The 25,544-nt window shown below is 41.7% G+C and overlaps 1 protein-coding gene across 1 annotated transcript in view; it reads right to left on the bottom strand.

The window, feature by feature from the left end:
* Nucleotides 1–13,747, bottom strand: part of lhfpl4a (LHFPL tetraspan subfamily member 4a) — a 40,143-nt gene extending 26,396 nt beyond the window's left edge. The window contains exon 1 of the mRNA XM_071519265.1: nucleotides 13,342–13,747. Coding sequence (XP_071375366.1) covers nucleotides 13,342–13,747 — 406 coding nt within the window. The remainder of the gene's footprint in view (nucleotides 1–13,341) is intronic.
* Nucleotides 13,748–25,544: the final 11,797 nt, after the last annotated feature.

Raw genomic sequence — 25,544 nt, 5'->3', positions numbered from 1 at the left:
TTGTTTGGATAATTTTTGTATATGTTAAAAATATATCTCAAGTGACAAGTGTATGTCAAATGTATGTTTGCAATATGGGGGCTAGTATAAATGAAAGTATTAGGAAGATGCACCAATGTCCTGTGAATATGTGTCAAGTCAAATTGAAAACAAATGAAACCATTGCTCCCAAAATTGCATAAAAGTCCTTTCAAGCGTCTCTGTTGCTATTCTTATTATAACTACAGCTATGGAAATACAGTGGTAAAAAAGCCTACTTTCACACCCCATTGACATGGGTTAGGGTTAGGGTTACACCATTGCTAATAAAAGATAACTTTTTGATACTAAGCTCTATTGGTGTTCAATATTACTACATCTTGTAACACTCCCCTTTTACAGTCACCCAGTACTTAGAGGATACCAGATAAATACATGGTAAGAACAGTAAGTTACCAAAGCTGTGACTAAGTAGGTAAAGACTTAACAGTTTAATTACTTAAAACTATGTTGTACTACCGTTTGCCTCATATCCTACTATTGAGGAAGCCTGTATATCGTTAACTGAAACACACAATGAGTACCACGATTTTCAAGCTGATCAGAAAACACAGCAGCAATGCAGCTCCTCAAACCCTTGATGACTGATTGATTGATACACTGAATGAAAACTGTGATTAAAAAAATGTGTATGTGACAAATATGAAGTATCATGGCATAGTGGGACATGTTGGCCCCACTAACACACAGAGCCGTACAGAGGGAGTGTTGAGTCTTATGTGTCATGCTTTAGATAAACACAGTGCTGCCTGACTCAATGCTGAGTATCTGTCCTCACATCAGAGGCAGTGGATGGAGTCAGCAATACACATGCAAACAATATGAACACTTCTGCACACACACGTACGAACATACAACCCGCGTTGCCGCTTGCCGCCATACGGCACATCAATGGGATTATTCAGCCTTGTTATTTTGCGTGGGTGAGGATTTGAGCACGCAGTGGCGTCAAAAAATAAAAATGTTATCGGGGTAGCGAGGGTCCCAAAATAGACCATTAAAATTGTTTATAGGCTGTCTTTATGTAAGGTTTGGATTCAGCAGCCGGTCCAGTGAAGTGTGTCTAAGACTGCGGCGAAAATGAACATACCAGACAGACAGAGCGGCTCCTTCATGTATCGTCATCTGCCCCGGAGCAAACACCAGATTAGAAGCAACAGTCAGCATTGCAAATGTCTCAGGTCATGAACAATATGGGCTCATTAAAGCAAAATAACCGGAGCCATTTGAAACAGGAAGAATTTCGCAACGTAACAGGTCATACTGTGTTGGTCTTTAGATAATGTTGCCATGTGTCTTAATAATTTCTCTGCAATGTTGCCATGTGTCTAGATAAGGTTACTGCAATGTTGCTGTGTCTAGATAATGTTGCTGCAATGTTGCTGTGTCTAGATAATGTTGCTGCAATGTTTCTGTGTCTAGATAATGTTGCTGCAATGTTGCCATGTGTCTAGATAATGTTGCTGCAATGTTGCTGTGTCTAGATAATGTTGCGGCAATGTCGCCATGTGTCTAGATAATGTTGCTGCAGTGTTGCCATGATATCTAGATAATGTTGCTGCAGTGTTGCCATGTGTCTAATGTTATGTGTCTAGATATTATGTGTCTAGATAATGTTGCTTCCATATTGCTGTCTAGATAATGTTGCTTGCATATTGCTGTGTCTAGATAATGTTGCTTCCATATTGCTATGTGTCTAGATAATGTTATGTGTCTAGATAATGTTGTTTCCATATTGCTATGTGTCTAGATAATGTTATGTGTCTAGATAATGTTGCTTCCATATTGCTGTGTCTAGATAATGTTGCTTGAGGACAGATTTTTCCTGATGTACGTATATAGTTGCTATGCAGTGCCTATAGTACAAAAGAGCAGTTTCCATCAGCCAGATGTATATTGGAAAGCTGTCTCCATTTAGGAACAAGTCAACACTTCATGGACGTCAATACTCTGACATATTCTCTAACAGAAAACTGTCTGTTGCCATTGAAGTGAAACACCCACGTTAAATAAGACATCCACTGCCCGAGGCCTCTCTCTTTAGAGTAGCATGCACGTCTAACAAGCCAGGAAATCAATAGCTATACATTAGACACTGATTGACAATTTGTCAATGTACGCCCTCCATGTAATTATCTCCCTCTGTGCGTCAGGTTGATAGGAAATGCCTCTCCACCCCTGCTATAGACCAAGGGAATGCTATCTCCCCCTGTATCAAGGACTGGCATGAAATTAAAAATCCATAAGCGGTTATGATGATTTACGGGGAGATGGAATGAGGTAACAAGGTCACTGGCGGCTCAGAGCGAGCGCAGGGCTGTGAATTCAGTTTATGACCAGGTGTAGTCAATAATGGAGAAGTGTGAAGAGTTTGTTGGTGGAAAAACCTTAAGAGTTGACATCTAAAACTGAAAAGAATTCTCCCCTAGTCAGATGGGCTCCGCACCCGAAAATAAAGATTTTCTGTTGTTTATTTGCCTCAAGATAAATACTGCACACTCAGTACTTTATATCACAGTTGCATTAGTACATGGCCATCCCATGACTAAGTTAAAGGCACAACTAAGGGATTTTTTTTCAGCATGATGAGAAAGCCCTGTTGGGTACCACACCTATTCATCTCATTGTTGATCTTCCTTTTAATTACCGCTCCGTGGTCGACTCCAGAAGCCAAACCCAGCTCACTTAAACAGCAACAAATCATTGTTAACTAGGCCAAGTCCTGCTTAGAAGTTTGTGGCCAAAAGCAGAATAACTATGGCAAGAGAAGAGAGAAAGAGACGGAGAGATCCTGAAAGATTGGTATTCTCCGCATTCTCTGAATGTAGGCTAATTAGACACAAATAACTACAGTCCCCTGCAGGCGTGGCGGCTTCTCTCGTTCTCTCTCATTCTCTGCCTTTCTTTCTCTCATTACTCGCTCACTAATTCATGGATTGGGGTGAGAACAACAAAGAAAGTTACCTTGTGTTAAAGTCAATGTGTGTGTGTGTGTGTGTGTGTGTGTGTGTCAGCCTCTGTATTGCTCTCCCAGGGGAGATGTGTTTCGTTAACAGTGTTTTCCGTCACAAGCTCTGATGGAGAGAAAGGATATTCCCAGTGCTAATTCAGTGTTTCCTCGGGAAAACAAGGAAAACGTGGTTTGCAGCATGGGAATGAGAGAGGGAGGGATTGATGACGGGGGGAGGAGATTTTGGCTCATAGGCTGCGCTCTAGATAAACAGGTTTTGGCAAAAGATGTTGGCACAAAACATTCCATGACAATAAATGTCTAATTTCTTCTCTAAGTATAATGTAATTACCTTGGAATATTCAGCGGCAACAATGGACAACTTTGCAAATACCCACAGCAATCAAAAGGTCTTTTTTTTTTTTTGTAGCCAAAGTTAAACCCATGGAAGGTAAAAATGGATAGAGCTGAGAACTGAACTGAGGTGAGCTGAGGACACAGGGAGGGGAATTGAAAAAGAAGGAAGAGGGGAAACAGAGAAATGCTGAAAGGAGAAGGACTAGCTCACTCTCTTTTTCTTGCACCCTCTATCCATTTCTCCTTGTGTGATAGTTTAGGTGTTGGCATGGGCTTTGGTTCTGGTGTGGAGCAGCTGTCCCTCTGCTGATTCTGACAGGGCCAGCGTCTGTCCGACCAACCTGCAGTCTGCCGGGACACACCGGAACTCCGTCACCGGGCCCGGCGGCCAGGAGAGGCCCCAGTGCAGAGCTGCACCACAGAGCTGATTAAACTATCATCTGCAGCCGGCCCAAGAGCATTAGGCCCAGCTCCAATCCCATTAGGCAGCTTCCTCTTTCACACACACACACACACACACACAAACTCACACACAGGCATGCACACATACACATTCAGTATATACAACCAGTGTTGAAGGCCAATGCTGTTACATTTTACACTGATATTCACTATCTTTACATTTGACTATTTTCATGTTGAAAATAAGTTTTATTCTTGGCAGTGTGGAAAAAGCCTCTGAAACAGACTTAGGGGGATCCAGCACACACACACAGGTGTAAGCAAGCACACTGTGAATCGATCTAAATGGATCTGCAGTGGTACCTAGTGCACTCCCCAGGGTTGGGAAAGATAGTTTTACAAGCTACCAGTTACTTCACATTGGAAGAAATGACTACAGCAAAGCTCCACTCAAGAGAGTTACAGTTTGGTTAACTAAAGCTACTTAAAAAGTCACTCAAACTACTTTGTAAACATTAAAATATCTACATCTTTCAATGTCAATGACTGCAAAAAACTACCACAGATTACCTTAACAAAAATTTGATTTTGTTTGGCAGTTGCAGTAGTAGTACACCTCAAAAGGACTGCAAAACAAATGACTGTTAAAACAAATCCAAATTTGAATTTAACTACCACCAAGCTGCTGTAAAATGTACTTAAAGGATAAATTAGGCAATTTGTCTAATTTGTCTCTTACATACCTGTAGTATTCGCAGAAAATATTTACTCCTCTATCAGCTATCAGTTGAAACAACAAGCTCCTGTTGTAAGTCCTCTTGCTGCTAACAGGTATGTCAAAATATCTCCAAAAAAGGCATTTGAAGGCTCCACAGTGGAGTTGTTGTGAGTGAATGCAAAAGTTGTAGTACATAAATTGAAACTAGCTCTGATTTCATGACGCAGTTCCCTCATTACACACACTTTCTCTCATCAGGAAATCACAGAACTATTTTTCTCTGCCACAGCACAGACTGCTTTGGGGTGAAAGTGAGTGATCTAGTTTTGGATGGTCAGGTCAGATTGTAAACAGTAGAGTTTGGTAGAAGATGATCCACTGAGTGGAAATAGTGTGGTACCGCTGCTTTCGATGTTGTGGATATAAGTTTGTCGGTTGGTCGCCATGTCGTTTTTACAGACTGGCTTCTTTGGAGATATTTTGACAAACCCCATTTGGACTTATTGTTAGCAACAAAAGGCCTAGCAACTGAGCTTGCTGTTTCAACTGACAGCTGAATCTTGAGCCAATATTGTCTGTGGGTCCAAGTGCTACATGTATGTAAGAGAGAAATTATATATAGGTCCAAATCGCTGAACTTCTGATCCTTTAAGCTAGTTCAAAGGTGCTACATGTATCATTTTTAAAGATATTGTCAAATTAACTGTGATACCTTGATATAATTACCATAAACAAATGAGACCATGGTGGAGACTATTGGTAGTCTCTATCTCACACCAGTGGTATTGTTTGTGCTACTGTTTCCCAAAAATTAAGACCACATTCCCATAAACCTTGTGGCTTCCTGTTGCAAAGAGGATGTTGCTATTTCAGTCAAAGGTTTTCTCCTTGTCTTTCTGAAGAGGATAAACATGTTGCAAGTGATTTGTCCATCGGCCTTTCACTCCTTCCAGCTTTAGCTTTAAGCTTTAGCTCTGTTTGCTCTGGAAGAATCCAGCAGATTTCCCTCCAAATCCGACCTGGTGCCACACAATGTCAAATTCAGTGTAGAGGCCAGTAGAGGCCGCCAATCTTCTCAGCAATGGCTTTGTTTCTTTACAGTAATTATGTTAATATTTGAAAATTAATGTGGCAATGATTTATTGATGTGAAAATGATACACCTAGCACCTTTAATTACATGTAATTAATGACTGCCCAACACTGACTATTCACAATAACACCCAGCTGATACAACAAATAGTGTCAGCCTCTATTCCGTTGCACTAGCTTGACCATTTCCCCTCCTCCCTCACTTCTCTCCTCATTCATTTCCTCTGCTCTCCTTGTTTCTCGCCCCCTCCATCCTGGAAGGTGTGAAGGAGTGAGGGAGCCTCGTTGGGCCGATCTGCTGGCGATGATGGGGTTTGCATGGCATGGAGAATAATTGGTCGAGGCTTAACCTCTGGGGAGAGAGCCAAGGATTATGGGTAGGCTGAGAGTAGGCTGCTGCGATGTGAAACCCCGGGCAGTCTCCCCTCTGATAGGAGATTAGCTCTGCATTAGCAGGGTCTCGGCAGGCAGCACAGACACACACACACACACACATGCACACACACACACACACACACACACACACACCCCAGCTATATCCTAAATCCTTTCCTTTATCTGCTGGCTTTCTTTACTTCTTTAATTACCATTCTACCTTCCTCGCTCTTAATCTTGTCCTTTCCTTTAGCATTCCTCACCTTTCCTGGCCACACTCCTTCTGCTGTCTATCCTGTTCTAAGTCATCAAATCATATTTTCTGTAGTGACGGTGATGCTTCATCACACACACACAGACACACGCAGACTCACAGGAGACCTGTTTGGCTCTGTTCACAGCAGAGGTCCATGACAAGCTCCCTGAGGAACAGCTAATGACAGGAGAGAAGGCGTGTTTCCTCCCCCTACATCACCTAAATCTGGGTGGAGAGCTTAGAGAAAGAGCCTCTATAGTGGAACATGTGATGTAGAGACTCCTGGTGTTTCATTTCATCTCCCTGTCGTGTCATATGGAGCACAAACTGTGACAAAGATGGGAGCTGTGCAAAGATAAAGTGTAGGTGTAACATCCTTCCCATCATTAGCAGAGCTAAAACAGAAAACATTTTGACACTGAAGAGATGTTGGTATGACAGTGTGCACCGCTGTTGAAAACCAGTGTAAATATCAATAGTGGAAAGTTCACATGACGTCCATAGTCGTCCATAGCTGCTACCTGCATCGTTTTGTGAAATCAGGACCTAAATATCTTTCTGACATCTGTTCAAAACTGTTTTGGAAGTTAATTTTTACCATGCCATAATATCACATTGTGAAAATTTTGTGCTCTAGTTTAGTGTACAAGGAAGACTACTGTCTCCAAATTGGTAAACTGGTAAATTGGTATGTGACACATTACTAGTGACAACAATACATGACATCAATGAAGTTATTTGTAAGCAGTATTAGGCTCGTTACTCAAAAGTAATATGTTACTCATTGCTCACAACTCATTTCAAAAGTGACATCATTCCTTTACTTATTATCCTGTGAATGATCAGGAAACCTTTTACTGGATAAAATCAAAGTAGTGGGAATACTTCCACCCAGAGAAAGACAACTTTTCTACCATTTCTCATCTAAACGAGAAGCTTAGTTTGAGAGGATGACGACTAATTTGGCCAAAAATGAATGAGAAGATGGGGGTTGGATTTAGCTTTCAGATAATTCCACTTCAATCCGATATTTAGAGGGAGTGAGAAAAAACTTACAGACTTTCATGTATTTGTTTTGATTAGTAAGTGTAATTTTATTAGGGAAATTGACAATTTGTTACTCTACCTGGGAAAGGTAATACTGTATTGGCATTACTGAGTAACAGTTACCACCCAACACTTCTCCTTTTCTCTGTGGTCTAATGGATAACACCACAGTGATCCTGAAAAAAAAATAGCCAGGGAGTGAAATATACTAGAGATACTGTAAATATAGAAAGAGGGGGAGGGAGAGGAAAAAACAAGCATTTCTCAGTCAAGTTAAAAAGCATGGGCCTCCCTGGTGGCTGCAGATTCTTCCAGCATGAATCCAGATCCAGAGTGCAGGGAGCAGGTGAGGCCACGAATCCACTGTGTTGCCGCCTCTCTGCTGCAGCCCTCCTCTTTTGTCTCTCTGGCAGTAGGTGGAGGCAAGTTTACTGCACTGTCTCTGTGTATCAATGGAGTGCTCTCTCTCCCACACAACGCAGACACAAAGGCAGCATCGCGGCCACCGCTGAGGGTGACGCCACCGAATCGTGACTCTGAGAGGCATTCAACAATACCAGGGCTGCATCCTTATCACTCTAGTATTACTGTATTATCACTGTAGGACAGGTTTAGGCAGGGGCTCTGCTAGGAGCCTATTTATTGGCACACCACCCCCCCCAACCATTTCTTCAACTCAAATGGTTAAAATTGTGTTTTGCTACTCTCTGTCATCAATTGATGTAACACAACAATGATTAAACCTATATCCAGTTCATGAAAGCTTTTCCACTTGCTGTAGTAAACACTCGCCGTCTGGAAGCTCTTTCCTGAGAAAAATCCTCTGCCACACAGGAAGTGATGCGCTTTATGTTTCCAGTTTGGAATAAACAGAAGAAGAAGAACTGGGTAGTTAGCATGAGCAGTGATAGCCACCAGAAACACCACAGCTATGAGCGCTGAGCACCAAAGATGGTGTAAAAAAAAATGTGGATCTCAAGACTTCATTTGTGATTACTACAGCAGAATAAAATAGAGCTAATATCGCGATTCATTTTTATGCCCCACAATACGTATTGTCACATTTTTGTATTGTGATATATTGAATTTCAGTGTATCGTTCCATCCCTAATTCCTAGGATACACTGTAGTAACTCGTATTAAAATGAGTTTTCTGGAAATATAATTAATTTTTGTTTCTATTGGAAGTTGTTTGCCTTGTGATGATCACTACCTGGAGGTCATATTTTACCCTACTTTTTATTGACCATAGATCGCTGGTCATCCCCATTCATTCTGATGCTGTGGACAACTGTGACTGTTTGCAACATGTTGAATACACAGGGATCTTCATATAACGCACAAAGGTGAGTTGCAGGAGAACTAGCGCTGGCTGTGCAGTTCCAGCTCACTGTAACGTGGAACATACAACGCTTCAGCCATCTCCAGATACTTCAGGGTTTCATCCTGCTATGTTTGAAGCAGAGGCATGTGCTGAGTTTGCCAAACTGTAGGCAAGACCATATCAGTCGGGTCCAAGTCAATTCCAAGACCAGATCCTGTCGAGTTCAAGTCAAGAACAGGTCCAGAGGAAATCGAGTACGATTCAAGACCAAGACCAAAATAGGCAACAAAGAGTGTATATGTCTTTCCAAATATCAAGACAATGCTTAAGGTGTTTCTTAAGGATGAACAGAGATGTAGATCTATCTACAGGATCTCTGTACTATACTCTTCAACATCTAAACAAACAATGCATTGGATTCTGACTAATTGATGCATAGAACTTTGATGACCAGTACATACTTTACACAAGTGAAATCCCTTAAATTGTTGGTAGAGCCGGGGAGAAAATAAAGGAGGGCTGGACCAGGTGGAGGAAAACCTATCTTTGAAAATGTTTGGACAAGATAAATCGAGTCAACATCCAATAGCGGCTGAGACCAAGAGAAGTCTGAGTCAAAACAGGCACGAGACTGAGACAAGTCCAAGACATCAGAAAAGTCTTGAGGCTGGACTCAAGACCAAGACTGGACTCAAATATTACAGCCCTCTAAACATGTTATAACAAACTCGTATGAAAAGGCGACACTGCAGTGTACAGGACTCCTACAAGTGTTTAGGATCAATTATCTAGAATGAAAAGACATTGAAGATAAGCAGCACCATAAAGTCTCCAATTCTTACCTTGTATAAGATAATAAATTAGCATCTTTGTAATGTTCTTTCTGGAGTCATGCCTGTGTAATGTAAAACGCTGCCAAAGTTCCTCTCCTCTCCCTCGGGATGGTACTTTGCACGGTGCACTGCCTTTGAGAAATGGTATCATTTTGGCAAGGAACAGGGTTTAGACTGGGCCATCCAATATCTAGTCTGCCTCTGTGCGACCAAAAAGGTTCAATACAGCCTCTTGCAATTAGTCACTTCTGATGACCTGTCAGACTTGTAGTACCTTAGTTCTCATTCCACAAATACCAGAAGAAACTGTCGTGGGGGGAAAAAGCTGGCCATCGGAGCACTTTTTAGCACTTTTGGAGCCGACAGTCAATATTTCAGAGAACTTGTCTGCACTGCACTATTTTGCACTGACCCAGCAAACCACCTATGGGGCCTATCTTTTATAGATCACTGAGCGTACAGCTGAGCTCATGCCAGCATTAAAATAGTCACAGAAAATGACATGATTCGCTTGCCAGTGAAATAAAATACTTTTGAATCATCTCAACAACATGAAGGGAACCTTTTGGGAACATTTTGGCCCCGCCATACTTCAGATCATTTTTCCCTTGAGTGAAAGCACCATCATGATTCTCTTACACCAGGATAAGGCAAAGAACTAAGGTAAAAAGATTCAAAACTCAAATCCAGCTGGGCACCCTTCCTTTTAAGCTATGAAGTTGTCGAGCAAAAGCCAAATGAAGACAGGGAAAGCGTGTCTTTCAACAACAAGAGCAAAAGTGCTAAACGACGTGAACACATGCGACAACATTTCTCAGAACTTGCTTGCGGTTTCAGAGGAGACGTGCAAAACTGACGCACTGTGAGTGTATTGTCGGTTTGACGCCTCTGAAGCTGCTCCCCGTGTCGATGGGAAACTCCAGCAGGCTTGGGGAAGCTGGGGAAAAAGGAAACTGCGGAAAACAGACTCGTGAGGGATGAAGGGAGAGAAGTGAAGAAGAAAAGATTTGGGGACTGACAGAGTGATGTAATAGGGGAAATACAGGCAGGTTTGGGGATAGAAGAGACGGAGGTAATGGAAGGGGGAATGGGAGAGCAGAGTAGAAAATCCACTTCAAAGCAACAACAGGAGGAATCCCTTTTGAAATCCCCCTCCATGTTATGTCAGCTTCTTACAGAATGTCAAACGTAACTTTTGTGGCAGTCAAGGGAGAAAACTCCATATAGCTAACAAGTATTAATGGTTAGGTAAGCGCTTAGTGATGGAAATGCCACCATAGCTCTTCTCTCCTGCATCCAGGACAGACTCTTGAATGAAATTCAAAGACTACAGCATTCAGTGCTGTGTGATTTGCCATTCTGGAGTGAATTAAAATTACATTTTGCTGCAGCATTATTGCCAGTTACATCCCCACACCACTGACGCCTACTGTACACAATGAGGCTTTAGAAAAAAGATTCAACAAGGAAGTGAGGGCATCCTCATGGCCTTATTGGTATGATACGTTGTATTATTCCACTGGTGAATGCAACCACTGCAATTTAAAGTTGTTTGTGTATCATTTCAAAATCAATAAATCATTACCACATTCATTTTGAGACATTGGTGTAATTGCTGTAAATAAATGAGACCATCGTTGAGAAGTTTCTCAGCCTCTACCAGCCTCTATACTGCATTTTACATTGTGTGCCAATGGGTTGGATTGGGCGGGAAATCTGCTGGATCGCTTTACGACACAAAACAGGAACCATTTTACTTTGCAAGTAATCCACAACAGGATTCCAGTTCCACTATTCTATCTGCATAATTTCAACTTGACGTTAGCGCACCTCATCTGAATGCATATTGGCTGTTCTCAAGGGCTCCTATCAGCTCTTCTTCTTGCTCTTCAAAACCAACAAGAGGCACCGTGATAGGAAGCAACAGGGTTTATGGGAAATGTAGTCTAAGACATAATACTGCATGTAGTATCTTTAACTACAACTTTTCCCAAACTGAGAACAAGCCAACAAAGGACTCCACCTTTACGCCGTGCCTTGAATTTCATCTCCCGCAAGGCTTTGCAAATATTTCATATATGCACTGCCTCAGCTTGGCCTTGGCTTCTTCAAAGGGAGGCACTGACTCACTTTTTACTGCGATGTACCACCAAGCCCATTGAGAAACTCCCCAAGCCAGGCAGATCTCCTTCATAGTGCTGCCTAATGAGCCGAGACAACACCTGATGACAAGACATACAGCAGCATGCTGGACCGGAGCGGTGGAAGCCGACCACGGCCAGAGGCTCAGGGAGAGCTGAGTTAATACGACAAGATCGTCTTGAATGAAGCTTGCATTGAAATTAATGAGGGGTGAACAATAACTGATGTTGCCCCTGTTTTATAGGTTAGCGCTGTCTAATGTAAAAAATCATTACCTGAAGTTCATCATTCAATACTTCTAAAAAATAGAGGATCCACTCTGTAATGGTGTTATCATTTTGTCAATCACTGACTTAATTTACCTGCTATCCTTTAGAAGCACTATCATTTGTTTGAATTTTGTACTATCAGTCATTTATCAGCCTCATCTCCAAATCATGAGAATCAGCTCCCACCTGCACGAACAGTTATGTCAGCTGACTTTTTCTTTTTTAAACACATTTGAGGCCAATTTCATCTGCACCTTGTCTAGTTAATTAGTGGTTTGTGTGATTAGGAGTTCGCTGGGGGATTCTTTGATGCGGACTGAGCTTGCGTGAGACACTTGTAGGGGCTCTACCTGAAGTGATACAATCTGTTCGCTCCATGACAGGGGAATACCAGCCCTGGGAATGAACTGCCACACACACACACACACACACACACACACACACACACACACACACGAGTGGCTGCTATTCCATGTTTCTGTCACAACAGCTTAGACATACTGTATAGCACAGCTACGACTGTGGAAAGGAAGGTTAGAGGACCAGAGCAGAAGCAGCTCCTGTCACAATTTGTCACGTTCAGACATTTCAGGAAAAAGAGAAAAGTGAGCATCAGTTTGATCTAATTAGGAAAATCCATTCCATTCTATTGCACCTGAAATAGATCAAAATGGAGTCTGTTCTCAATTGTATCGCACCCAAAATCAGTGAGCTCAACAGGGTCTGACAACTTACAGCCCCTCCTAATACATTTATAGGCCTCACATGCTGTTTGGCTATCGGATCTTGGATGAATGAATGAATGCAAAGAGTGGGAATGTATTGGAATGCATATGCGGATCATGCATAATGTAGGCTAATCTGGCAGGCAGATATGGCACTAAAATAGAAACTGTGATCTTTGATGCAACACCGCTGCAGGCAGTTCATTATGATAATTCCATACAATTACACTGTGACACATTGTTGCAACCACTGGGTCAAATGACTTCAGTGGTAAAAGAAAATAAACTTTATTGTTTGCATGATATTTAACACTGATCCTGAAGTACTTTTTTTTTCTTTAGATAGGGCTTCCAAATAAATTTCTCTTGATCTTTGCTGTCCATTATAATGATTAAAAAAAGATCAAGATAAACAAGATCAAATTTCAACGCACTTATAAGCTATGGGGAGTGCCCATACTTTGCCATACCCAATTGACGCCCATGGAAGATGAGAGGGAGGCTTCACTGGTGATGAACAGACCCCCCACGCGGTGTTCGTGCACAGAATGAATGATGCGCTCCCATCTTCCTGTGGATCAGGGACGCTGCTGAAATTTCTGGGGTGCCCTGACAATTAAGAGGGGGGGGGGGGGGGTTCTGATCTCTTTAACTCGGCACACTATCACCTCATCTCTCCTGAAAGTTGTGCACCCTCCAGAGTCATTGGAGGAGGGAACCCCTAAGCCCCCCCCCCCCCCCCCCCCCCCCCCCCCCCCCCCCCCCACACCAAAAAACAAACAAAAAAAAAACCAGCCAAAGTGTCTTCCTTACCGCATAGCAGCTGCATCCAAGCGCACGTCTTGTAGACCGTGGCGGTGTTGCAGAAGAAGAAGAGCGCGAAGCAGGCGATGCAGCTGACGATCAGCACCATGGACAGCAGCACGAAGAAGGAGGCCGCCTTGAAGGCTCCGGACGGGATGGAGCCGAAGTCGGAGAAGCTGCCCTGGCAGGTGAGCTCCCGGTTGGAGTTCCCGTTGCCCACGCAGTAGTGGAACAAGCCGAAGTAGCCGGCGTGGGGGGTGTTGACGCTGTCGCCGATCCAGTAGGGCTGGGTGAACACCACCACGTTGATGATGGCCAAGCAGATGGTGAAGATGGCCCACAGGACCCCGATGGCCCGCGAGTTGCGCATGTAGTTGTCATGGTAGATTTTGGAGGCTTCTTGCGAAGGCAGCATTTTTCTCTCTCCCCCCCTCCCTCCCCGCACACAGCAGTGCTGATCCGGTGTTCCCCTCTTCTTGATGCCCCCTTTACCCTTATCCGGGGGTAGCCTACAAGGAAATTATATATATATATAAAAAACAAAAAAAAAAACAAAAAAATGCTCCTACAACAATTGCGCAAAGGTCCACTGACTGGTTCCCCACTTCTCCTAAAGATCAATCAGCAGATCCAGATTCTGCTCTTTTAGGAGTAGCCTCACATCCAAATGCCCTCCCCCCCTCACCCCCCCTCCGAATCAATCAATCAGTTCAGTAGCGATGCGTGATCCAACCGAGACGGGGAAAAACCTCCCTCCTCCTCCGCTCCTCTCAACGCGTAAAGACACAGCGGAGCCGACCGAGCTCACAGAGCCACAAACAACGGCCAGGACTGGACGAGATGAGGCGCATTGTTGTCTTTGAGCACTTCACCGCCGTCTCCTCGTGTTAATAATGTAGCGGCATCTGCTCTCCCGCGCATCAGACCAAAAGGCTTCAAAGGAGAGACGCGCTGCCCCCGTCGAGCTTCCCGAGATGAATCCTCCGCAAATGAGCAGACATCTAGAGGAAACGAACGGGAACATTTGTGTGCCAAACGCCTGACATGTTAAAGGCAGAAATGAAAGTAGCCCAAAAAACACAAACACAGGAGCGACGGGAGTCCTTTTACGCATAAAAAAAATGTAGAAATATGTAGGCTAGTCTATATCAGTCCTCTATGACTGCACATACCGAGAGCCCCATGTCTGTGGTTTTGGATGCTGCTCTTGTGGTTCTCTCTCTCTCTCTCTCTCTCTCGCTCGCTGCTTGTCTATCTCTCTCCCTCTTTCTCTCTCGCCCGTGCGTTCTCCTGTCTCTCTCCGTGCGCGCACACGCAACCGGGGGATGTCGACGACGGGGGTTGTGGATGACAGCGCGCACACGTTTTGGATATTGCAGAAATTTGGAAGACGAACCCCCCCCTCTTCCTCTTCCCTTTCCCCCGCCCCCCAGTCCGCGCGCGCGCGCACACGCACGCACACACGCATGCACATACCAATCACTGATGAATTACGTATTGGCATCAGTTGGGTATAGTTAGGTGTGACTATTATAATCATAGGTTTCACTCTCATCACTGTTATCTCTCCATAGGCAGTTCTAGTGTTCAATACTAAATCAACAACTAAAATCCTGGGACTAAATCTGATCAGATGGGGGTCAGTGGGGTCTAATGTGTCTATTTGGGAGTCCGAGACATGAAAACATTTGAGAACCTCTGGATTAGACATTAATGAATCAGAGCTTTGTTGCTCTGCGTGATGGTTGGTAGCTAAAATTGTCTTTGCACTTGAATGGTAAAAGTTTGATCAACCACCCATCTCTAACCACAGGGGCCAATGTCCAGGGTCCTTGGGTAAGGGTCCTTGAAAGGGTCTTTGGGGGGGGGATTCTAGATTTCACTCTCTCCGCTTTTATCTCCATGGCCATAATATCAGTGATTATGTGATTTTTTTTCTAAGTCATAGACTTCAATGCTCACACATTTTATCTGACTTTCTATAAAGATTAACATGAGGTTCTTTATGGTTATCGGGTTACAGGGATGATGAATTGGTCTTTCTTGGCTGCTCTCACTGTCGTACACAGAACAGCGGGCTCTACTGTTTGCCATGGTGATTGCCAAGTGTTTTATCTTGAAGAAGTGGTGATCTACCTCTCTTTAAAACATGGCTTAATGAAATTGTCTCCTTCCTTAAGATAGAGTGAATTATGCTTTAACAGGACAGTATCTGTGAAAAGGTTCACAAAGATCAGTATCAAATTGTGTATATGTGTCTATATGTAGGATAGTATGTGAGGGTGTGGATGCAATGGGTCAAGACGTTCTGTTTTTGGCTATATTTGCTTGCAATCTGTTCTACACTGCAAAAAGGTGAAAATAAAATATTAACGGATTAAACAACCGAAAACACCACATCAATGTATTGGGTTTACACACAAGTTGACTCATACACGGCTGAACATGAAATGGCCTGGTAGGTGTATGGAGCGGTCATGTTTGCCTTCATAACTGTACATTAAGCATTCATAAGTTGCTTGGCTGAATGACTTCTCTTGATACTGACTGCGGGCCTTGATGTTCACAATCTCATGTATAAATTAATGTCACTACAAGATTACATCCTCCATTGCTTTAAAGCAATCTTCTGAGACTAAAGAGATATAACATTCCAAAACAACTGTCATTTGACTTAATCTAAACTAAATAGGGTATGTCACTATCAGTAAGGGCTTATTATGCACATGACCCGTACATATTCATGTATGCTGTTGTGCTGTGAAAACCTCGGGACTCTAGTCATGTTTTAACTTCAGCTGAATGATTGCATGCTCCTCTATGGTTTGAGCAAGTCCCATCAACCTTGGTCTTCTGTAACCCTTTCAAAACCCTCTTGTGAGTCAGTAGCCTAAAAATTTCTGACCCATCACATTTTACACATTACACATTACATTTACAAGGCAATTGCTCACAATGCGCATTTGGCTTACATACAATCCATAAATCCGATAATGTGAATAGCTAGTGATTCATATTTACACTTCTGGACACATTTCTGTACTGTACATACAGTATGTTCTTCCATCTGTATAGGTGAACATGTGAACAGCTAGCAATGCACACTTTTTGTGCATTTGTTTTATTTGCATTACTGTCCTCTTATTTCATTCTTATCTAAATCCTATTCTATGCTGCTCTGCCGACCCAATTTCTCTGTGGAGATCATTAAAGCTTCACTAGGCAATATTTTTTATGTAAAAAAAAAAAACCCATCTTGTCAGCCCAAATTGTGAAGTGGGGCTGCAACAAAAAAAAGGGTCCCAATAGAATCACTCTGTTTGCCCAAATCAAATTCTGGTGTCAGTATAATCACTGGCAGGAAGTCTTCTCCACACAAGAAGTGAGGAATGGAAACTTCAGAGTGAAATAGAAACTTTCTCCATTACAGCAGTAAACGAGCACTCCGTCCAGAGAAAGCTGGACCCCCACCAGACACTAAGAACAAGAAATAAAGGACCAAGGAGTGCACAGTTTATGGTTAACATGTTACAGGATTTCTGGGTAATGAAGTCCTTCAAATTTTCAAAAATCAAGCAGCTATTTCTCGGTGCCGCTTAGGGCTGCCACAGTGCAAAGTTGCCTAGTGCACCTTTAAAGTTTCATCATCATCATCATCATCATCATCAATGTAATCACCCAAAGGGAATTGATCCTTGGTCATGCTCTCAACTAGAATCTACTTTTATTAAAAATCTGTTATCGGCCAGTCATTGTCTTCCACCCCGATAGGATGGAGATTCTGACCACAGCTACATAAAAACAATCTGTAAAACCTGGAATGAAATTTTATTTTCCTACTGTTGTAAATTAATTCCTCATTTAAATCTATCCCATCCCAAATTCATCCCATCTCCTGGACAGCTAATGTTTCGCTATTCTATTCTATTTCTATTCTATTTTTCTTCATATTGGTGGTTGTTTTCCTTATGATGAGGGGGCTCGTAGTTTACTCACCTCCTCATTTACCCACTATATCCCTGGATACATGTCTTAGTGAATAATTGGCTGTCAAAGTGAAATGTCTATACCACCCAAAGAATTCTCAGTGGCTAACTGGCTATGGATGCTGTTCCTTCAGTAACAGAACTTTTTAATGGCCATACTCCTCAGCTGGCTGAGCTTTTATCACTCCAGCCTTCTCGTTATTCTCTCCTGACTAGATCCTTGCTTGTGTTGTATTAAAATCTCATGTGTACGTCACTTTGGATAAAAGTGTCTGCCAAATGGGAAATTGTAATTGTAATTGACACCAATATCTGCACCCGAAGACGAACAATAAAGCAAACTGTGCTCTTTTTGAGCAGGATCTTACAACAATGCCCAGTGTCACTTCCTATTGGACAAAAGTGTGGTTATTGTCCCATAAATACTTAATAAGTAAGGTTAAAGAGGTCTTTTAGAATGATTCATAATCTACCTTGCTAGCCATTACTTGTTTAAAAAGTCATTGATATTTTTTATTGTGTCAGGAGCACATTGAAACAGCACTACATTTATTCTGACACTGCCTATACACAAATAATTCATGATTTATAATTGATAATGTTTACTCTCACTTTTCACTTTTGTGGGAAAATGTGATGTTTGGATTTACTGAAAAGGGTGGAAGACAAACATTTTTTAGAAGTTATCTTAATTTTATTAGTCACAAATGCAATTTCACGAGCAAAAAAAACAAAACATAAAGAACTACTTGTTGTGTTCCTTCCTCTGATCAATGAACTCAAATGGTACATAAACACTATCAAAAAACACACTATTAAAAAAACCCCACTATCAATAAAAATTTCAGCTCTCGTAATTACATTAGCCTGAATGTATTATAAAGGTTCACAATTTCAACAGCGTCACTGTTCTTAGAGGAGGAAACTCTTAGAACAAAAAATCACACAAAAAAGGGTAAAAAGAGTTTTGTTAAATTTTGATCTGTATTCTAAAGAAGGCGAAACAGACTTAAACAGTGATTTACATTTGCTTTAATGGCCACATCCAAAAATTACCAACTGCCAAGCGCCAAACACTGGTAGAAAATTATCTTTGGCGGGTAATTCAATAAAGCCTACTTGCTGCACTTCTTGGTAACTTTTTGAGATGCATGCAAACATTTGAATGTCTCGATTATAATACCATGTTTTGTCTTTGCCCTTTGTCAAACTTTAAAGCTCAAACCAAAATGGAATTCTATTGCACTTCATGATGAATAATATACTTTTAAGGAAGTTTTACAGTAACACTCAGTACCCGATTCTATGCACAAAATGGCAATGAAAATAGGTAGTGCTGCGTGACCTGTTTCTGTGAGAAATGTATATTAATTATTTTGGCCAGTAAAAATTATTCATGGTGGGTAAATTATTTTGGCAGGTAAGAAAATGGTTAATTTTGGACACTGCTTAATGACATCGTTAGCATTAGTGTTATGACTTGCCGAAATTAGGTTTGGATTAGTTGAATGTCTGGGTGTGATTAGTATTGCAGAAAGTAGGCTACATATTTTTATTTACCACATACGCAATGTATTTATGTTGTCTCAGACAAACTGTACCTTCATACTATGTTTTGTCCTTGCAGAGACATATAACAGTTGTATTGGGAGAAGAGCCAGCAGAGGTGCTAACTTCAGAGAGCGATGAAAAACAGTGTCCATATTGTTAGTTTAAGGCGAAGGAATATTACCGTGTGGAACACCACATACAAAACCACTCTTCAGTGAGGCACCAAGGTACGTCCTTATCATAGATCTTTAGGTAGGCTTAGGTCCTGTTTTGTCCTTTGGAGGTAAGACTTTTTGGCTGGACCGCAACAGCGGGGCCAGCCCTATAAACGTGAATGTCTGCCACTCACTGACTGACTGACTGACTGAGTGAGTGATGAAGTTACACCATTGGTCGGCCGTGGCACGTGGCACATCATAGGATTGCAGAACCAGAAATGTAAGTTTCGTTTTCTCCGCCATCTTGTTTCTCCGCTGAGATCGGGAGCCCGTTTCTCCCACACAGTAAGCAGGCTGACCAATATCATGCATGTAAGCTGAAGCTAACTGAAGCTAACTGAAGCTAAAGTAGAATCTATACAATTATATCATATCGCTGTTTATTTTGATGCATATGCGCAAGCTCAGTCCACCTGACAGCCCTCTGTTCTGTCGGCGGAGAGAGAGACACTCTCGAATTTCTTAATGAGTTCATTTCAGATCAGTTCTTGGAATATACAGGATCTTTGCTCTTCTACATTTGGTGTGAAGAGTAAACACCCAGATCTTGTAAATAGTGTAATCAGGTCAGATATAATAATCTTAACAGAAACATGGTGCAGATCAGATGTGGCAACTCACTCTTCACCTAACTATAGAGAAATTATTTTACCATCACAAAAGTTAAGCAGCATACATCAAGGTAGAGACTCGGGGTCTAATAATTTGGTACAAAGCTGAAATCCATAACTCAATTCAAATTCTAAAAACAGGAAATTACCACATTTGGATAAAAATAAAAAAACAACTTATCCCCACAGAAAGCACTATATTCGTCTGTGGTATATACATCCCCCCATCAGAATCTCCATTTTACCAAAATAATATCATCCCTAATCTAGAGGCAGAAATATGCCACTTTCAGGGCTTGGGAAATGTTCTAATATGTGGGGACTTCAACGCACAAACATCAACACAGCCTGACACCACCACAACAGATGAAGACAAATTTATCATTGAACAACCTCTACCTCCCAATTTCAATCTGCCCAACAGAAACAACTATGACACAGTGGTCAACAGGAATGGGAGGGACCTGCTGCAGCTCTGTTGAAGCCTGGGTCTGTATATTGTCAATGGTAGGCTGCGAGGGGACTCTTTAGGGAGATACACCTACTGCTCACCTCTTGGCAACAGCACCATTGATTACATGATCACGGATATGGACCCATTCTCTCTCAGTGCATTCACAGTCAAGCCCCTGTCCCCTCTGTCTGACCACAGCCAGATCAGTCTGTTTCTTAAAAGGACAGACAACAATAGAAATGAACGTTGTCAGCCCAGGCAAGCCCAGAGATTCAATCTCTTTTGGATACATTTATAGTGAATTCATATCCTGACACTAATGAAGGTGTAAGTCAGGCAGTGCAACAAATTAATAACATATTTACAAAGATTGCAGGGAAATCCAAACTGAAATTAACTAAACACAAGAAGAGAAAAATGAAGCATGACCGTTGGTTTGATAGAGATTGTAAAAAACATAAAACACAGTTACGAAAACTGTCAAACCAAAAGCATAAAAACCCAACAGATGAGCATTTACGTCTCCAATACTGTGAGACATTTAAAGAATACAAAAGTACAATAAGAACCAAGAAATAAAAACACACTTGTGAACAACTGAATCTGATTGAAGAGTCCATAAATTCAAATTCCTTTTGGGATCACTGGAACTCACTCTCTAAAAGTGAACCCAAGGAGTTAGTGATCCAAGATGGAGAATTATGGACTAGTCACTTTAAAACACTTTATAACAAACCAACTGAAGCATCATCAGAAACGACAGCTATCAAAGAAAAACTATGGAAATGGGAAACAATAATCAAAGATTACCAGAACCCACTTGATTTCCCCATCACACAACAGGAGCTGAGGAAAAAACTCCAGGCCTGAAAAGGCAGCAAAGCATGTGGTCCTGATGGTATTCTGAATGAAATGCTGAAGTATTGCTCTGAGAAATGTCAATTAGCCATTATAAAACTGTTTAACCTGATTCTATGCACAGGACATTTTCCTGAGATCTGCAGGTTCCATTTTTATGTCTCCATATATAAAAATGGAGACAAATTTGACCCACAGAATTACAGAGGCATCTGTGTGAACAGCAATCTAGGCAAGCTCTATTGCAGTATTTTAAATTCAAGAACTGTCAATTTTCTGTCCAAATATTTCCATTTTGCTCCTCGATGGGTTGGCCAATAAATCTGAAACTGCACATGGGCATTGAGCATTGGCATAGGCAGGGACTGACGAAGCAGATTTTTCCATTTTCCCAAATTTACGCTGTTTATGCGCATTTTTGGCAAGTCTACACGGAGTTGTGGTGCACGCATCCCCGGGTATGGACTAGTATTTATTATTATATATTATTATTAGAATCAGAAAACACAGGATAAGATGTTAATAATCCCTTGTGCCAATGGATGGTAAGCACTTACTTGAGACTGCCTTGATGTTGGAAGTGGCATAGGATTGACACACAGGGGTTTTCAAGTGGGCACCCTCCTTCCTTGCCGTTTCGTCAATTAGCCCACTACATCTCAGGAGGTCTCGACGATGACTTCTAGCGTCCCAGGGTCATCCCCCGTTGTGTCAACCCAATCTTTTGTCTTTACTGTACGTTGGGGCCCAGGAGAGGTGTTTGCACTTGATCCAAAGCCACTGACTGCTTCTTTCCGCTGCCTCTGATGCAGCTCTGATGGTTTGTCGTAGAGCCTGACCGTGGATCCCGAGCTCCTTCAGCAGTTTGATGGTAGACGTGGCCATAAATCCTCTGCATCCAACTTCTACAGGACAGACTTTAGTATGCCAACCCCGGTAGTGTAGACTCTTGCGCTCGAAAGCCTCCTCGACTACATCCTCCCATGGGACTGTGAGCTCTACAATGTAGACGGTCTGCAGTGAGGTGGACCAGAGTACCAAGTCCAGCCTGAGGTTGGTGGTTGGAATCTCCAGTGGAAAAATTAGTTGCCTGTTGACATCTACCAGCATCTTCCAGTCACGGGCCATGTTCAGCTGTCCTGTGTCTGGCTTGGGGGGGGGGGGGGGAGATTTGTTGGTCCTTTCCCTCATTCCTGGATAAATGTTGGTCTCAGAATGTTGGTTGTTTAGGGGGCAAGGCGTTGGTTGCCATCCGCTTGGTCTCAATTGCTGCTGCCAGACTCTTCAAGACCTTGTTATGGCGCCAGGTGTATCTGCCTTGTGTGAGGCTGGTTTTACAGCTTGCCAGAATGTGTTTGAGGGTTGCTGGAGTTGGGCACAGGGCACAGGTTGGGTCTTCACCGAACCACTGATGGAGGTTTTTTGGCGAGGGAAGCACATCATAAGTAGCTGTGATGATAAAGCTGACTCTGCTTGCTTCCATCTCCCATATGTCCTTCCAGCTGATTTTCCTCTTCTCAGTGCCTTCCCACCGCATATTATTACAGCAAAAACCAAAGTGCTTCCATAGATTAAAAACAGGTTATTACCTCAGTGTCACAATATCATAATCTGTAATTACATCAGATAAGCAGCAGATGGAAACGCACCCAAGGACCTAGTAAATTAACTGACACATTTGACCTGCCCATGTTCAGCACGTCATCAATAGCAATGAGCCTAGAACTGACTGACACGTTTGACACTGCCCATGTTTAGTACGTCACCATCCTGCAAGCCGTTCAGGCTCAGTAAAAGCCAAAAGCCCATTCGACAACACAGAGTAGGCAGATTCAAATGTACACAGGAGGAGACAATCTATGCTATTTCTCCAGACCTGAATAAAGAACATAGATTTACTTGAATGAAAGTTCTTATTTAAAGAAAGAGGGAAAAATAACATAGGAAAAGCAGTTACATCTGTTGTATGCTATTCTGCAGACTGGTGATAGTCCCAGTCATCATAGATAAACACAGAGCCATTTCCATCATTTATCACCACTTTCTATCATTCAGCATTGCCATTTATTATTTAAGGCAAGCCCTTTATTATAAATTAACTGATAAATGTAGAGGTGATGGAAATGAATGTGAATTGAAAAACACTGTGATGAAATTGCATGTAAACTCAAAAAGATAAGTAAAATTATAACTTGTCAAGTGACTTGATAAATTCAGAGGAGATTGGATTAAATAGCTCAGTGATTTATCATTTACCGTGACTCATTTTTGTTACTTCCGCCCCAAGTAAGTATTTTTTGTTACTTCCGCCCTCACACCTAAACTTCAATCAAAAACCACGCCCACTGAAGCTCGGCGATTCTCTCGCCTGTCCAACGTTCCTGTCTACAGAATGGAATCTACTGCAATGAATGGAACCGTGCCGTTTTGTCTCATATCACATCATTTGATGCTCGTGACTCTGTGGAAACACTAAACCCAACAATAAACAACAACAACAAGCATATTCAGGCTTTTCTGATTCAGGATGTGGGCTTATCCCGGTTATTGTAAAGAGGATATGGTGTATGGAACATTTAATATCCTGAATATAAATGTAAATAATGTATTTTACAATTTTCTCATGACAGTCTGTCCATTGCTCTGGTGGTGGATAAATTTCAGCACATAAGGGCGTCCCAAATACAAAAGGTATATGCTCTACAACATATATATATATATGTATATGACCATATAAAATGTAAGGGATTGTAATTTGGAGTTAATAACAGTAGACATAAACATGAGTAATGTCAAAATGTCACTTACAGAATTCACAGAAGGACGACAACAAAGAGCAGGAAACAGGTCGGTTCAGAATTCTGCTTCAAGTTTGAGCTTCCAAAGAGGGGAAATGCTGTTGATCTGATGGATCAGTGAGAGGAGAATGTTTGTCACATGTCATGTTTCCTATTTTCAGAGCCTCAGAACAATGAGCCACAGTCAGAGCAGCAGGTGCTTGAGGAGACACTCAGACAGACCTATGGCTACACTGAAGAAGGGAGGTGAGGCGTTCTCCTGGACACACTGAAAATTACACACTGATTCTTCATGATTAGATCCGAATGGATTGATCGGGTATTTGGGTTTGCTTTGTGACTCGCAGGTACCTGGCATTACTGGCAGAGATAGAGCAGACCACCGAAGAATACCGCTCCCAGGCCGCTCTTCTGGATCTGCTCGTAGACGCCTTTTTTGAGGTACTGAGCTGTTTGATTCATCTGCTGTTTGATTCATCTGCTGTTTGATTCATCTGCTGTTTGATTCATCTGCTGGAACCATGACTGCTGCAAGATGCTGAAACACTGCTGTTCTCTTTCAGGCATCAGAAGAGGAAGTCGTGGGCTCAGACGACAATTAGACAATCAGCTCAATTCATTATATCCATTTTATTATATCAATTATCATATTAATTAATCTTATCATATCAGTCTTTATATCAGTAATTCATTATTTCATTATTTCAAGTAATCAATAAAGTCATTTCTGCAACAGCAGTGGAGCCTCACATTTTTATCCATTTTCAGCTCATGGTAAAGCAGTGATTGGTCTTTTCTAATCACTGGATTGGTCTTCTTCAAATGTGAGACTGTCTTGTAATGCTTAATACCCCTGAGAATGTTTCACCCATTGAAAACGGAACATGTAGAATGAAACGTATTTTGAAAGAAATGTTTACTTTACCCTACATACAGTTTAACAATTTGTCTTGGATCATCTCTTGAATAAGTCGTATCTGTCATCATATTGTAGGTCATTGCCCTCAGTTACTTTTCTCCATCTTACCTCGGTTATTACATTTTACATTTTCATTCATTTTCATTAATTACATGTTTTTCCAGTCACAAATATCAATATTGTGTTTTTAATTCTACAAGTCAGTCTTACAGAATATAAATGATACATGATACATGATACAGAGAGAGATAGTATTGCTTGTAGCCATTATTAATCTGCTGCAGTACTGATTTAAGACATGGGATTGAACTACACTGGATCAAGGGTGAGTCTCCTCACAACATTTGGCCATGACATAAATATTAGAGCTCTCTGATCAATTTAGATGCAAGTTTTGCCTGTGAAAAAATCTGTTAATCTATTATCATAAATAATATTCTGGGCTTGTTTGGTGTCACAGCAACACCAAGGTTTACTTGAGTTTGCAAGTAGTTATTAGTATCTAGACTCTTGCTCATGCTTGATCTCCCTATACAGTGCCCAGAAACACACCTGGTTGGAAATAGACTCAATGCCATTTACATAGATATTACACATTATCAGTATGTAACTCAAGCAGGTTAACTCAAGCTGGACATCTAAAGATACATTTACAGACAGTAAAATAAATTAGAACCACCAAAGCCCAAATATATTCATAACTTTAATAGGATAAATAAAAGTACATAGGCATAGTCTATAAATTGAGAATTTCGAGACATAAATCTAAAACAATAAGTAGATGCATAGAACTGCATATGCTACATGTAGCTGGTTA

This window comes from Centroberyx affinis, unplaced genomic scaffold (assembly GCF_046629955.1).
Source record: "Centroberyx affinis isolate AG114_WGS23_722 - 3 ecotype Tasmania unplaced genomic scaffold, CSIRO-AGI_Caff_v1 ptg000678l_1, whole genome shotgun sequence".
Classification (NCBI taxonomy): domain Eukaryota; kingdom Metazoa; phylum Chordata; class Actinopteri; order Beryciformes; family Berycidae; genus Centroberyx; species Centroberyx affinis.
Note: the sequence above shows the minus strand (reverse complement) of the source record. Positions and strands in the feature narration are given on the sequence as shown.